The sequence below is a fragment of the Aricia agestis genome, chromosome 10 (genome assembly GCF_905147365.1).
Source record: "Aricia agestis chromosome 10, ilAriAges1.1, whole genome shotgun sequence".
In the NCBI taxonomy this organism is placed as follows: Eukaryota; Metazoa; Arthropoda; class Insecta; order Lepidoptera; family Lycaenidae; genus Aricia; species Aricia agestis.
In genome coordinates this window covers 4,270,066-4,286,119 of record NC_056415.1, presented here as the reverse complement: position 1 = coordinate 4,286,119, position 16,054 = coordinate 4,270,066, and the positions used below count along the sequence as shown (strand labels likewise).

Below are 16,054 nucleotides of genomic sequence, written 5' to 3'. Positions count from 1 at the left end.
GTTGAAAGTTCGACCGATTCGTAATCTTTTTGCCATTACGTATTTTACTTATTTTGACGCATTGAAACCGGTTAGATAAATAGCTTTTTATCCACCTTTTTACTATTCCTCTAATTCCGTACTTTTGTAATTTGTAAAGAAGTAAATCGTGATTTACGTTATCAAAAGCTATTATCATATCTAAAAATATAGTAGTAACCGGAATTCTGTTATTTAGGGACTCAGTAATATATTTAATTAGGTCAAAACATGCTACAGTAGTATTACAATTCTTCCTAAAACCAAACTGATCTTTCGTGAGGATGTTTTGTCTCGATACATAGTCAGTCAGTCTATCTAACATAGCTCTCTCAAATATTTTTTGAAATAACCGGTATTAGTGTGATTAGACGATTGTTGTTCATGTCTGTCACATCGCCTTTCTTAAATATTGGTTTCACTATCGACTTTTTAAGTTTTTCAGGAAATGTGCCTTCCTGAAAAGAACGATTAATAATAAAACTCAATGGCTGACATATATACTGAGCTGATAGCTTGATTACTTTTGTATTTATATCATCGACACCGACAGATTTCGTATTGTTGAGAGTATGTATCAATTTATATATTTCAACCGGACATGTAGGCTTAAGGTACATTGAATTACTATAATTACTATATTGCATTGTATTATTAATGTCATTCCTATTGAATTTAAAATTACTGTCATTATTCTGATTAATATAATAGTTATTAAATAAATTACTAATATCAAAAGGCGTTACATAATTATGATTGATTATTGTAAGATATTTTTTCTGTCTCTATTTAGTTAGTTGTTTAGATTTGAGTATGCAAGCCTTTAGTAACTTTGAATATTCTTTGTATTTTTTTTCACTGTGACTTTTATTACCCGCCATAAATTTATATTTAAAATTAGTAGAGCGTAAATTAGTAGAGCGAAGTAACCACTCCTCAAATACTGTAGTGCCTGGGACAAGATTTTTAAATGTCCGTATGGTTGCCCAAGCGCATACGACATTCTCGCATCATAGTCGGCCTAGTCCAGAGGAAAGAACTAGTGAATACGTCTGGGACCAACTATGTGCGGGTTTCCTTTCCTTCACCGTACGAGCATCCGTATTATGTACTTGAGATAAGAAAATGTCTCATAGGTACACGCCTCCACCCGGGTTCGAACCTGCACCCTCTAAGAGTGCGAACCAAAGGTCTACCCATTAGGCCACGGAAGCTCTTGATAAATGATATACGGACCAGGATAAAACATTGTATTATTACCTCTGTGTGTTTTTGTTAGTAAGAAAGTTAGAGATTTGTCTAAATATACATTTTTATGACATCAAAAAGATTTACATGTCGTCGTGGCTAAACAATTACATTGTTTATATTGTCCCTTTTTTCTCCCAAAAACCTGTTCAAATTCAAGTATTTAATTTTTTTATTGGGTTGTTATTCAAATATATTTTTCAACTCGGTGTTTGAAATGTATTATTAATTATTATGGGTTGAAGGTACATTTTTTTGACCTCAATTTGGTTCGCGTTTAGCGTAATAAGAAAAACTTTTTCCTGGGACTACATAATTTTATCGGCTTGGCCTTGAGGAAAATACTAGCTATACTTATTCCACTTTTCGGGCACTCGACGACCGGAAGGGGCAATTTCTTGGTCCCCCTCGTTCTGCTATTTACATAACAATCGCCTAAAATAGCCCACCATTCCTAAAATATACCGCTAAATTTGGTTCATGACCTGTCTACGACTTTGTAGAGGTTGATGTTATACATATTTCGTTACGTTAATTGGTGTTTTGACCAATTACGTAAATTGGTGTTTTGACGCCATGACGTTTTTAATATTAAGTACCTAGAAAATAATATAGAGCAAAGCCTTTGTTAAATTACTGAATTCACTTTGTTTATACGCGCTTCCACATAAACATTCATAAAACTATGTGACTACAAAATCTTTCAGTGCAGTGAAGAAGTAGTTTGACTCAGCCTTGAATAAACATAATAATAGGGTCCCGTTTTTACCCTTTGAGTATGAAACCTTAAAAACAGACCTCAGTTTGTTATTCTCTCTAACTCTGTATATACTTTATATTCGGTCTGTGGTCTAAACTCCTTATTTATTTTATCAAGAAGGACATCCAGATAACACATTTCTATTCCAAACAGAAAATAAAGCAATATTTATTGAAATTGTTATTTCAGTAATCAATGTAATCTGCTTAATTCTGCGGGAAGGTTTCATGAATTATTATTTATGATAGCAAAACCCCTAATCCTGATTTCTGATAACAATGAGGTATTTAGAAATTGTGTTGTCCATATTTTGCACAGACCCATTTCACTGTTCCAAAATTTGTTTTTGCCTAGTTTATCAACATTTGTTTACGTCCTGGTAGGTACTATACAGAGCAAGATATTATATATTTAAAATGAAAACTTTTAAAATAATGTCCTGACTCCTTACAGTATAAATTCTAAGTACTTATATTAATTTAAAAACTACATTTCTATATCTTTGTCTCATTATCATTTTGCAATTTCATATTATGTTGATTTCTCGTCCTATTATGACATTTTTTAATTTCTAGCTTCTTTCCCGTTTCATCGTGTCACATTTTAATTTCTAGTTCCCAAAACACTCTTTAGTTTTACTAATTCCAACAACTAGATCGTCCTAATACATCAACGCTAGCACACATCGTAAATGACCTCTAATTTAGCCACTAATCGTTTATTTATAGTATCATTAGCTCACCCTTCCTAGTTGATTCTATTTAACGTGCCCGTAAGGGGTGCGCCTTCAGTCCACGCGTAATTATTTAACACGATAATGTATACCTATCTATAAATATAAAACGTCATTAGCTTGTATCCATGGCCTCACATGTTTATGTTTAAGAAAAAAACAGTTACTGGAACTCCTCTCTATTTATCCTGGATTCTCTAGTCTAGAGTCTAGATCGTGCGCTGACTGCACGCGCACTGTCGGCGCTGATGGCTCGAGATGTTTACTACTACGCGTAGCGGTCTGCGCTGATACTAAAATCAACCAAAGTATCCTTAGTTTCAAGCACCAAGGACGATAGAATTGACGCACCGCGTTTATCCAATTTGATCTAAAGTCTAAACAGTCTAAGCAGTACGTAATCAATATAGTTCTACTGGAAAGAAACAATTTTAGAATACCTCCCAGCAACTGAAAAAGTGTGCTATGTCTTATAAAAAAAACAAGATTTACTATTCCATAACCAAGATATCACATTTACAGAAAACTGTTGTTTTTCCTATAAAAATGTCGTTACGCCGTATACCATTTCATGTTTTTTCATCCCGTAACATGCAAATGTAGTCTCATTTTATACATCTCGTTAGCATATTAATCGAGACGTACCCATGCAGTAGGCAAAGCTAATGCGACTGTAAGTTAATACTAGGTTTAATGGAAGTTGCGTAGTTTGATCAATTCGGCTTTGTAAAATAATATTAGATTGTTATAATACTATGGTTTTTAATATTTCTAAATATACTAATAACTTTTATTGGTGCTTAAAATGTAACCGAGTTTTTAGGTCGGTGTTTTTTACTTAATAATAAAAAGTGCATGTCGGTTCTCAACATCCTTACGCCTCAATTTTTGTAGCCATTACGGCTGACGATCCAATTGGTGTTTAGGTAATATATTTTGTATCTTAGTTGCTGTACACTTATCAACGTAAATTCTTCAAATATTGTCCTTCCCCAGGCTACATCCACCGATAGCGTCGACCGTGCGTGTAGTGTCAGCTGGCGCGGCGAGCGGAGCTGGCGTCAGATTACTGCAGCTGGCGCCATCAGGACAGCATCTCGTGCTGGCGCCAGCGACTGGCGACCCGCAGTTGTGGCACGTTATGTCAAATTCTCGGGTGCATACGTTCAAAGGTTAGTGAGTCCTTTGTAGCGGTTCCAAGACCTTAATAGGTCTTTGACTCTAATGAGTCAGTCTACATTAATCCTAGAGCTATTATCGCGGGTCTTTCGTTCTTTGCGCGTATGAAAGAGCCTTTATAATTGCATGGATGCGGATGGGCACCTAAAAATACTAGAGCACCATAATTATAGTGAATTCAGTGCAAACGTAGTTTATTATTATACAAATAAAACCACCAAGCATGCACACAATTCATAAAAATAATTCCCTCAGCCGCGCCGTTGCTATACATTAACATGATAGATTACATCTCGGGGCGAGGAAAGTTACAATAAAATAATGGGCGCATTATTCACAAATAATGAGGCTTTCTAGTCGAGTAAATCCAGACATTATACCCATAACTTCCATCTCTGTATACTGCCCTAGTAGCCTGAGATCCTAATAAATTTTATCCCGAACGAACGCGCTTACAATGATTTTAGATGTAAAGTAGGTTTTTCACACGATATACAAAGACCCTTTGTAACGAAAACCCCTATTATTTCGGTTGGTTTTAAAAAAGTTTAACGTTATAATGTGGTTTTATTTCGAGAACAAATGTTTTAAAGTATATTTTTTCTTATCAGAAATAGTACGGTAGGCAAACGTGCCTTCGTAATTTTGTCGGGTTATGTCATGTCAACGTTAGTCGCGACTAATTGGTCTGTTCCACCACTTCCTGATTAAGTGCTGGATAGGCTATCCACAACTTTTTTGACAAATTCTCCATACTCTATCTGGCAAGTTAAGTGGTGGATAGCCTATCCAGCACTTATCAGGAAGTGGTGAAACAGGCCCTTAGTCTCTTATCTTAAAATTTTAAATGTAACCCTACCAAATTACGCAGGTCCACATTTTCTCTCATAGTACGCATATTCAGGGTGTAACAAAACTAATTAGTGATAATACTTTAGAGTGTGTATGTGTTCCTTGTATAGAGTTCACTGTGAAAGTAGCAGCGCTGAAAGACCAAATTTTTTTCACTTTTATCTCTTAGTTTTGTTTTATCTATTAATTATCACTTAGTTTTGTTACACCCTGTATATTAAAATTGGTGCCAACAAAATCGATAGAAGTTGAATTGTGCGGTTTGCGTACCAAATAACAACTGAATTAAGTACAAAGTTTTACAGGTAACGGTACATCAAACTTTGTGTTGACGCGATTAATTCTTTGTTGGGATCCGATTGAACAATTATTATAGTTTGTGCGTTTTATGATGATATGCGTGACACATTATAATTGACAATAGTAGGGAAGTTACCTAACAAAAATCAATCGATAATTTAAAAATATCGAATCACTTCGTAAAGGAATTGCAATCGAAATTATCGATTTCGTACTGACATTGCAGTGGTGCCGGCAATTTAAGATGGCCGCCCTTTTTATCGATTTGATTTCGATTCAACAGAGTCAATCTCTATTGACATAAGTTCCGTTTCATGCATATGACATTTTTCAAATGTTTTCGTAACAATAATTTTTTACTCCTATTTCACAGTTAATATATTTTATAATTTTTATTTATGAGTTAGCATTTAGCATCTTTTAATTTTTATTCATTTACAATTATAGAAAACATTTGTTTTTGTAGATGGAATATAATTTATTACATTTTTTTTTGTTTTTTTGTAAAAAAAACCCGTAGCAAGGAACAAGAAAACCGGCACCCATATCATCTTAAAACGCACAAACTATAGTATTACAGTAAAATATGTTTCCGTACATTCCTCTGGTTTTGATTTAAATGTGTCGGTTTATTACAATGCTTTGTTTCAGTTATAATATAATAAAATTTGGGTCATGCAAATTCACATACTTAATATAAATCCATGACCTTGTATTTAAAGTAACTAGCTATTTGACCGAGCTTTGCTCGGTATCCGATAAAACACGAATAAAATGACATTTTCTAGAAATGATTCCTAGCTAGATCGATTTATCGCCCCCGAAAACCCCTATATACCAAATTTCATGAAAATCGTTGGAGCCGATTCCGAGATTCCAATTATATATATACAAGAATTGCTCGTTTAAAGATATAAGATATATTACCTTGTTTATGAATAGGTCAAATTTTTCTAAATGCTTAAAGAAAATAAGTAAGCAACATCTTTAATTTTGTATTTTAGAACTTTTTTGCAACAAAAGAGCATTGATGTGTATTTTGACCATAATATTTTTAATGTCATAAAATGTTTGTTGTTATATTAATATGTTACCCAAACCGATTGATATGAAACTCGGTATAAAGATACTTTGACTACCGAGAAATCCTAGTTTTGACTTTTGCCGCAATTTATAAATGAAACGCGAACAAAGTGGGCAACATCTTGTTACTACGGATCTACTTAGTACTTAGTATATTTTATATTTAAATACAAAACCTTTAACCCATTTCATGCAGGTTGTGCTATGAATTTTAATTGGGCGTACGTTCCGAAGCCACAGGTAGAGGCTGTTTATTTTAATCAACCCTCGTAATGGGGTAGAAAGGTTTTGTTATGAATCTTATACGTGCTCAGTTTTTACGACCATGCGGCTAGTCCATTACAGCTTTAAGTCCTCAGGTTCGAATTTTGCGGGTAGCGGTAGCGGCGGCGCGGGAACTGGGAAGCCGTCTAGTACGATGAGCGCCGCTCGCCGCGCCGTTGCCTTTGAGGCCAGTTATAGGCCTACTACGAAACTGTTTTGAGACTCAAACAATCGGACGAGAATGCCGCGTCCTGCTCTTACAACGTCATTTCCCGTTTGTTAGAGCATTCTGGTCCGATTATTTGAGTTTCAAAACAGTTTCATGGTATGCGCCGCTCCCGCGCCGCCGCCGCCACCGCCCAGCTGCCCGCTGCTCTTGAGGCTTAGGCCTTAAAGTTATAACAAGCTCTTCTTGTGATATGTACCGAATATAAAATATCATGATATTTTTTTTTATATTAAGTATATAACTTTTACCCGCGGTGACGCCTAAATTGAAATCCAGTGTGTCATGAATACGCTTTACTGTTTCGGGATGTAAGGAAACTAAAGGTATGAATCAAGCTTTTAAACAAGTTCGATGTCAAATTTTACCAATATCCGTTCAGTAGTTTTGGCGTGAAAAAGTAAGAAACATTATATTATACCCGTGCTCATAAAAAAAATCCTTTACAATATAGGTAATTTATATAATACTTTTAAATATATTGTAACGGAATTACTTAAGTATAATATTATGACTATCTTCGAGTTAAAACTGTTTTAACAAGAGTAGGAGCAGCAGCTTGATACGTTATTACAAACTTAATAAAGTTAATGAAGCGCACTTATGCTTTTACAATATAATTTCCCAGGCGACTAATGACTGAATTTATTCCTAGATTTCCCTTGATAGTGTCGATGTTACTTTAAAATTGGAATATTCTAATGCTGCTCATGAAAAAATATTACAGAAAGATTCTAGTCATGTCATGATGAGTACGTCGTAATAACGTTACATGTTGGAGGAAAAGATGATTTGTAAATTGTAATCGACTTTAAAATACATCTTGAATAAATAAATAAATTACCTACCACCTTTCGCCCTAGGTGTTAAAGTTAATAACTTTTAATATTGCTGCATTTAAAGATGGTTTTTCTTATTGGTACTTGAAAGACCCTTAAAAAATAGAAACATCGCTGAAAGAATTACTCTGATAGCTTAAAAATTCACCAAGATATGACAATTCAAACATCTCATAAAATAGACCGGCCCAAAACGCTCCATACAAAGTGCTACGAAAGACTGACGTCACTCTTTCGTAGTTTGTACGCATCGGGAGAGAACTTTGTTTGATAGGTATATTAAATATTGCGTTTATGAAAGTGGTTTCTTAACAAAAGTTGCTTTTAATTGCATAAGTAATCTAATGGTATACAAATATTAAGAAATTTAATCGAAAAAAAATTCGACTTGATTATCCAACTTTGAAGGCGCATAACAAAAAAAATACAAATGCTATCGAACTGAAATTTTGGGAGCACTTATTTTTAACCGTGATTTCTTTATTTTATTAACAAAATTCGCTAATCTTTGACCTTGTCATCATCCCTATTATACCATAATACATATTAACTAATTTATAATATTTAAATTAAGAAAAATAAAAGAACGTTCATAAACTGAATAGCTTATTTAAACGAGTGTTGTGACAGCCCCAAAACCAGAGTAGATAGATTATGTCTATTGTGCCCAAGCGGTCACCGCCATAAAGTTAATATACCTAGCAGAATAGACAAACAAAGGCCTGAGCAAGAGAGATGTCACTATCAGTAACACTGTGTGGTGAAAAGAGACGTGTCATACATGACAGCAGCACTCTTTTTTTGACATCCAGTCGGCACGTGCCGCACGTTGACAATTTAATCTCATAGAAATCATATTCAATCATGCTTGTGTAAGTGTATACGTACACATATTTTTCACACACATGAAAACCAATTTTGGTTTCGTTTGACAGCCCGAGACTGTTGCTCTCTGTAACTTTATGGTCACCGCCGACCGCGATAACAATTGAATAGCATTGTGTCTGGTTTTCCTACGCTCGAGGTATTAAAATAAAATACAATCACAAAAAAATAATTCATTTATGCATGCAAATAATAATTTTAAACGAATGAGACAAAATGAAGTATTATAACATTGATTACTACGATAAAGGGATTAAATTCCCGTTCATTATAATTGGATGGTTTGTTTGTGAGGAAATTAATTTAATTTATTGAGTAAATATATCTAAAATAATAATCACCTGAAAACGTTCGATTTTCGCCCGACCAAAGTTAATCAATAGTAAAGCGTTTACGTGATAACTGATAAGCAAATACAGGCGATTACGTGATTCTTTAATTGCACATTATCGACGATGATTTCCCATACAGCAGCTATGCAATCATGGTGATAAATCATGAACTACCGTCAAGGTCCTGGGCCCTAAAGTAATGATTTATAACTATTTTTATTCAATAACATGTCGTACACATTATTTGTATTGAATATTAATAGTTCAATACTCGACAAGCTTCACGTTCTATTTTATAAGAATTCGAATTACAAACTGTACTTACTATCATAGGCGTACCCAGGTAGTGGCAAAGGGGGGTAGAAGATAAAATAAATGTCATTTTCCTGGAAAGTGGGCACCTACTATGCGCAAAATGAAGTGTTGGAAACAAAATATAATATTTTCAGTCAAATTAATAAAAGTCAATTTTCATGATTTTTTTTGTTTCCATTGAACAAAAAAATCATGAAAATTGACTAGATACCCTACATTAGTATGTAGTCAATTTTCATGATTTTGAGATGGTCGGTCCGGTACATTTACCAGACCGACCATCTTCTCGAAACAGGTATGCTGCCCCCCTATCTAATATCCTGGGTACGAGTACGCCAATGTATATTATGGATACTGTACATATTATAATAATAGCTCCCACACCGGTTTTTGGTGACGGTGCCGGTTTCATTGAAACCAGGCCAGCTACGCAGGAGTAATTTTATAGTGCCCAAGTGTGTGCGCAGTACACAAGAGCACTCTCTATTCCTTTACTCTCATAACCCAGTGGGACGGAAGACCGACACGACCGGCGAGAGATCAGGCGCAGGACTGACTTTTTACATGCCCATCCGCCGCATGGATCAATTTACTTGTCAGACAATTTGGTGATCACCCTGCATTGTCCTAACCAAACTTGGAAACAACATCTCCAACAGTTTCCAACGCGGGAATCGAACCCACGACCTCCGAATCAAGAGCTGCGCTCTATACCACTAGACCACGGAGGCGTTGTATATATTATGCAGTGTATAATGACATGACACATGAATTTTTTCTTTGCTTGCTCAACGCTCGCTATTTCGTTACGTTTCAGTGTGAACTGATGCTAAGATCTTCTTAAATTATGTGTAAATGAATAGAGTCCCTTATAACATAATAAATTATTAATGATGCACCTTTTCGTATCCATAAAGAAGGTATCAAGGGTCGTCTAATAATTTCCTCATTCTCATCCCTTAATGACAATTATTATCTTAATTGCTCATTACTGGCCTATTCCTTTATTCTTATCACTTATATCAAGCCTTATAATAATTATTATTATTATTAGATACCTTTTCAAAATTTTGTAGGTACACAATTTATACTGCTTAGAAAGAAAAAGACTGAAAGAAGTTGAATTTATGTTGCATTAATAACATCGGGAAACCATTTTAGGGTTCCGTACCCAAAGGGTAAAAACGGGACCCTATTACTAAGACTTCGTTGTCTGTCCGTCTGTCAAGAACCGTTATAGCTAGAGTTCTGAAATTTTCACAGATTGTGTATATCCGTTGCCGCTATAACAACAAATACTGAAAACAAAATGAAATTATTATTTACGGGGGCTGCCATACAACAAACATGATTTTTTGGCCTTATTTGCTCGATATCAATAATGACAACAGGCAGGCAGTTGAAGTTTTCACAGAAACCTATATGTAAACTTTAATAATTAATAATAAAATTAAAATATAATTAAAATTGAAGGGGGGCTCCCATACAAAACACAACTTTTGGCTTATTTTTGTCTGTTCTCTACTTGGCCGATTTTATTATTCTGTGAATTCCCTAGTGGGTACAGTTAAATGTGGGCGCTTTTCTTTTATTAAATGCAACCTTACACTATGATTGAATTAAACGCACTTTTGAATTTTGACACAAAATTTACTAATGTGAACAAGAACTGTAAATTGTAATGTTGGCATAAATTAATACTTTTAGTTCCAGCTGTCACCGCGCCAGACCTTTTTTTTGCCAAGCTGAACATATTTACCGAAATCCAAACATTCGATCACAAATGAACACTTCTATTCGGTAAAGTTCAGTGTGCTTTTTGATATCGCATCCGTGCACCGCATTGTGGCGGTGACGCGACCCAGCGAGGACATTGTAACCGTGTGTGACCGATGAGTTAGAAGCAATGATAATATTGTATGAAAAACTTTAAAGGTTAGAAGTAAAAACCTATTATCACATCGCATCGCTTTGTCGCGTTGTAATGTAAACTGCTAAGGCCGTAGAAAAAGTCCCTTTTGTTAAAAACGATGACGAAATTCGTTATCAAAATGTATGGGATTCGACATTAGTCTTCGCAAGCGAAACGTGATTTAGCGGTGTCAAACCGCATGCATTTTGATAACGAATTTCGTCATCGTTTTTAAAGAAAGATACTTTGTCTAAGGGGGCAGGCAGGCATTTAATCGTACAGAAATTAAAAACAGCCAAATGCCATAATATGCCAGAAATTGCCTAAAAAATAAAAATACATACTTAATTTAACCCCAAAATATGTTTCAATTTATATAACATATATGCTGATAATAATATAATGCACGTCAACAGTATGAGCAGAGTTGTTAAAAATTGTCGTTTTCATATGTATGCAGATGATACCTGTCTGAATTATATGGACACTGATCTCGGCCTAATAGAGTCAAAAATACAAGAAGATTTAACAAGCATCATTAAATGGTCACACGACAACGGGATAATTATTAACATTAAAAAGACAAAGTGCATGCATATCTGTTCTCCTTATCTACGTTGCATTAGTAGAATGCCTAAGATTGTAGGCCATACATATGAATGTATTCATAACAATGGTACAAATTGCATGTGTGCTAGCATTGAAGTGGTCAGGGAGTACAGATATCTGGGACTAATCGTGGACTCAAGCTTTTCATGGAAACTGCAAATTCAAAAATTATGTGATAGACTACGAGTGGTGCTTGTTACATTTCACCATCTCAGCCAAATATTAGATAGGGGAACTTTATACACTGTGTACTATGCGCTAGTTGACTCTTTGATCTTTTATGGACTAACAAGCTATGGTCGAACCTTCAAAACTTATCTTGATAAAATAAAAGCGCTTCAGATTAAGTTTATGAAATTTCTAGTAGACAAAGATACGAAGATACAATGTAAAAGTTCAGATTACCTACAGTTATTTTCAGTAAGTTATTACATGTAAGATACTACCGGTCCATGAGCGGCTTATATTGTCTATAGCGGCTGAACATTGGAATAGTGATGAGTTTATAACTTATATAAGGCGAATCAGGCCATTAAGAAACAAAGAATATGACCTACTGGTTGTTCCTTCCTGTAATAATTACTATGGTGAAAGAAACAGAAAACATTTAGTACCAAAAATATTTAACAAGTTACCTAAATATTTATTAAGGAATAAGATTGATATGACAAAGCGAATGTTTGTTAGAAATGTCAAGAGATTTCTATTACTCAATACTGGATTGGCCTTGTGATTGTGTTAGTTAAGCATAAATACCAAACCTTAGGCATACTAGTAGTTAAACACTGATCCCAAGATTGAGTCGTAGGGCTAGGATGCCTAAGGTGCGCTCATATGGTATATGGAGACATAGTCACACTTACATACTCTCTTTATATTTAATAGGAGTAAACAACAATTTATTTTGTTTTAATTTTAAAACGTAAATTGAAAAATTAATTCTACTATTATCAGAAAGTGCCTCTGAGACAATATATTATTTTCTCAAGAAATTGTTACTATTTACTATGTTATAATATGGTCAGATAAGCATGGAGGATTGAGGCATCCTAGTGGTTTATTAAAACTGATCCCAAGACTAAGTCGTAGGGCTAGGATGCCTAAGCGGCATTTACATAATTATGTAGACAGAGTCTCACTCACATACTCTATCTTACAATGAAACAAAATGAAACAACATTAAACATAAGATCATTTTAATAATCTATAATAATATGTCCTAGGAGTTAAATTGGTAGGTTACTGATATCATTGTTATTAAATTATATATTTATTTATAAATTCTTTATTTGCATGATAAACAATATAAAATGACAAAAACAACATTAGGCAAGGAACATAGCAAATAGGCGGCCTTACCGCTTTCAGCGGTTTCTTCCAGGCAACCAAAATATGGTGGCAGAAAATAATGTTAAAGTGCCAAACGCGTGCCAGATGCACTGCAGTATCGCTCCCGCGATACTGCAGTGCATCTGGCATGTTCGCTGACGCTAGAACTGACGACTTTCCGTCAGTTTTACGCAAGCGTACAGCGTCACTGATGTGCAGAGTTCGCGAGAGTGACAACAGCATACTGAAGGCGATATGTGGGCAAGCTGACGGCGCGATAGCGGCGCACTGGGAGCACGTCCATGTCCATGTTTCTAGTGCGCCGGTACCGTGGCGCAAATACGCCAAATAGTGAAATTAAACTTAATCACTTTTTATCATTACTAACATAGGATTAAAAAATTATTGTTAATTACTAACCGCTATGGGCTGTGATAGTCTGCAATAAACGTATTTTATTTTTATTTCATTTTTTTTTTTTTTTTTTTTATATTTTATTTTTATTTTTTTATTTTAAACTTAAACAAAGAAAAAAAATATAATATATACTGTAATGCTAGCTACATATAATTAATTGTTGTGAGCGAAATCTGCCTACAAACTGTTGTACAGTTTGGCAGATAAAAAAATGTATGATAGCTGTATCTGTTTATTGAATAAACCTTTTTTTCATTTTTCATTTTCATAATATATGAAACCGTACAATACAGAACCGTTCAAACAATTATTCAACAAATAAAGCGTTGTGAAGATAAAAGATGTGGAAATAAAATATGCAGAGTGCCCGGAGCCGAATTGTTATAAAGTTTATCGCCCAAATATTCTTATGAAGGAAACCGACGAAGTTTCGACCACTTTATGATCCAATATAAAGTTTTTTCATGAATTTCATATTCTTTTTGCTCAGGAAGTTGTACTTGTAGTGTAAATGTGTATGCTATACGGTTTTAAATACCGTTTTAAATGTTTCCTGAAAATGTGTTAAAATATTATTTGAATTGACGTTTTTAATATTTTCATTCATCACCGCTACTATGGTGTGTAGCCGTTTTATTTAATATATCACCTAAATGAATTGATTACATTATTAATATTTATTATGTTACAACATTATTATTACTTATATCATATTATTATATCTATTTACGCAAGTTACATTAAAATTCACTTTATAGAAATATGAAATTTAAGTATATTAGTTTATTACGTACAATTCAATTCTTTATCATATATTATGTAGAACAATAATTATTATCAGTATTATGTGTATAATTACCATATGACAGGAATGGGTGGTGTTACATGATGATGTCAGAGCTTGGTCGTTGTTTTTTCTTTCACTCGAGCCACAGAGTTGACAAACAACCTTTCTTTGGGTCATTGTCAATCATCAACAATAACATAATACAGCTCTGCGCGAGGGCCGCGCTGAAGTGAAGCGCACGCGCCCGTTCCCTTATCTTGCCCGGAATCCCGTCAAGCTGCCGCCTGTGGCTTTACTTAGCCGACGCGGCGGCGCCAGCCTCATATCGGCTGTTGCTCTCTGTAGCCCCGAGACTGGACATTTCAATAACTAATGATTTTTTATTATTGATATTATTAAATATGCTATTATTATCCATGTTTATTATTTATATAAGTAATTACACTTCCATTACCACACATATTTAATAGTTTTTTTAATACTTATTCTAAGATTATGAATTATTATATTTATGTAAATTTTTATCTAGTTTATGTAATATATTATATGAGTATTATTATTATGTTGTGTGTTGTGTGTCTGTCAAACGCGAGGATCACGAGGATCCACATAATACCAGGGATCGTGGTACAGTATCCTGTGCCATGTTCATTTACCTGAGTGGAGTCCTATTCGACAAATTTTCGCACTGCACTGCTTTTCACCAAGGCACTCAATCCGCGCCGCACCAGAAAGATATATAAATTAAGAGCGCATATGGCCCTAACTTGACTACATACTTTAACCTAGATCTCAAAATCTGTAAGGTCTAGAAAAGTGATTTTTTGACACAAGTAACTTCAGTTCATAAAGATTAAATGCTCAAGACGAAAACACGATTACTCAAAAAATGCTCGATAGTTTCTTTTTTACAAAAAACCTTGTTTTAGACACATTTTTGCTTGGATCTTCGATGTTTGCTGTCTTTTCTTTAATATTGTTTAATATCTAAAAAGGTATTGATAAAACCTAAATTTGCTCAAAACACTTTTTTCGTAGTCATTATAGTTCGTCTTTTATTCAAGTAAAACTAACTCGGCGATGATTCCGCGCCGTCCTTTTTCACCTGGCATATGAAAGACGGGCGTGAGTGTGAAGAGAGAAGGACGATGTTTGATTTTTAGAGTCAGGTGAGCTCTTAATTGTGCGTAAAATGTACAATGTATGAGCCGCACCGTTGTAATTAAGTGTTCTCAATAGTTTTTTTTTTCTGTTACCTTATATTATGTGGTTAGGCTTAGTGTGTATTTTTGTTGTTTTGTTTGTGCGTTTTTTGTTCTTGTTTTCTCTGTCTCTTGTTGTGCTTTGTTTTATTGTAGTGTGCTGTGAAATTTGTTGAATAAATGTCTATTATTATTATTATTAATAAAATACATTGTTAAAAATTAAAAACATGTTTTTATATTATTTTTCTTTTATGTTATAACTAATAACATTCATTCAATTTAACAAACGAATCTTAACTTTTATTTTTATAAGTTACCCAAAGTCAGGGAAGGACCGATGAATTTATTCAGAATCAGAATCAGAATCATTTACTTCAGGAAATTAGTACATAAGGTGTTATATTATTTATAGACATATTGTGTATCACAATTTCAGCCTTTGGGCGTAGAAATATTAAAGTTTAAAATAATATAATCACACATTTTAACTTAAAACTTATTCCAAATGATTATTACATACTTGCATTAGAATTAATTGTGACATCATTCATAAAATATTATTTAAAATCATCATTTGGTATATACAATTATTGTTATGCAACTTTTTTTAATTGATCGTCAATACAATTTAATTAGATCTTTTTAGAAATTTATACTCACAAGAATAATAATATATTATTTCATCTTAAAATTTAAATAGTATAGTTATATAAGTATTTGTCATTATTATTATATTAGAATAAAGTAAAATTCATAAATTA

The 16,054-nt window shown here is 33.9% G+C and overlaps 1 protein-coding gene across 1 annotated transcript in view; it reads left to right on the top strand.

The window, feature by feature from the left end:
* LOC121730903 (NACHT domain- and WD repeat-containing protein 1) overlaps positions 1-16,054 on the top strand; it is a 166,750-nt gene that overhangs the window by 127,651 nt on the left and 23,045 nt on the right. The window contains exon 15 of the mRNA XM_042120113.1: positions 3,756-3,931. Within this exon, the coding sequence (XP_041976047.1) occupies positions 3,756-3,931 (176 nt within the window). The remainder of the gene's footprint in view (positions 1-3,755; positions 3,932-16,054) is intronic.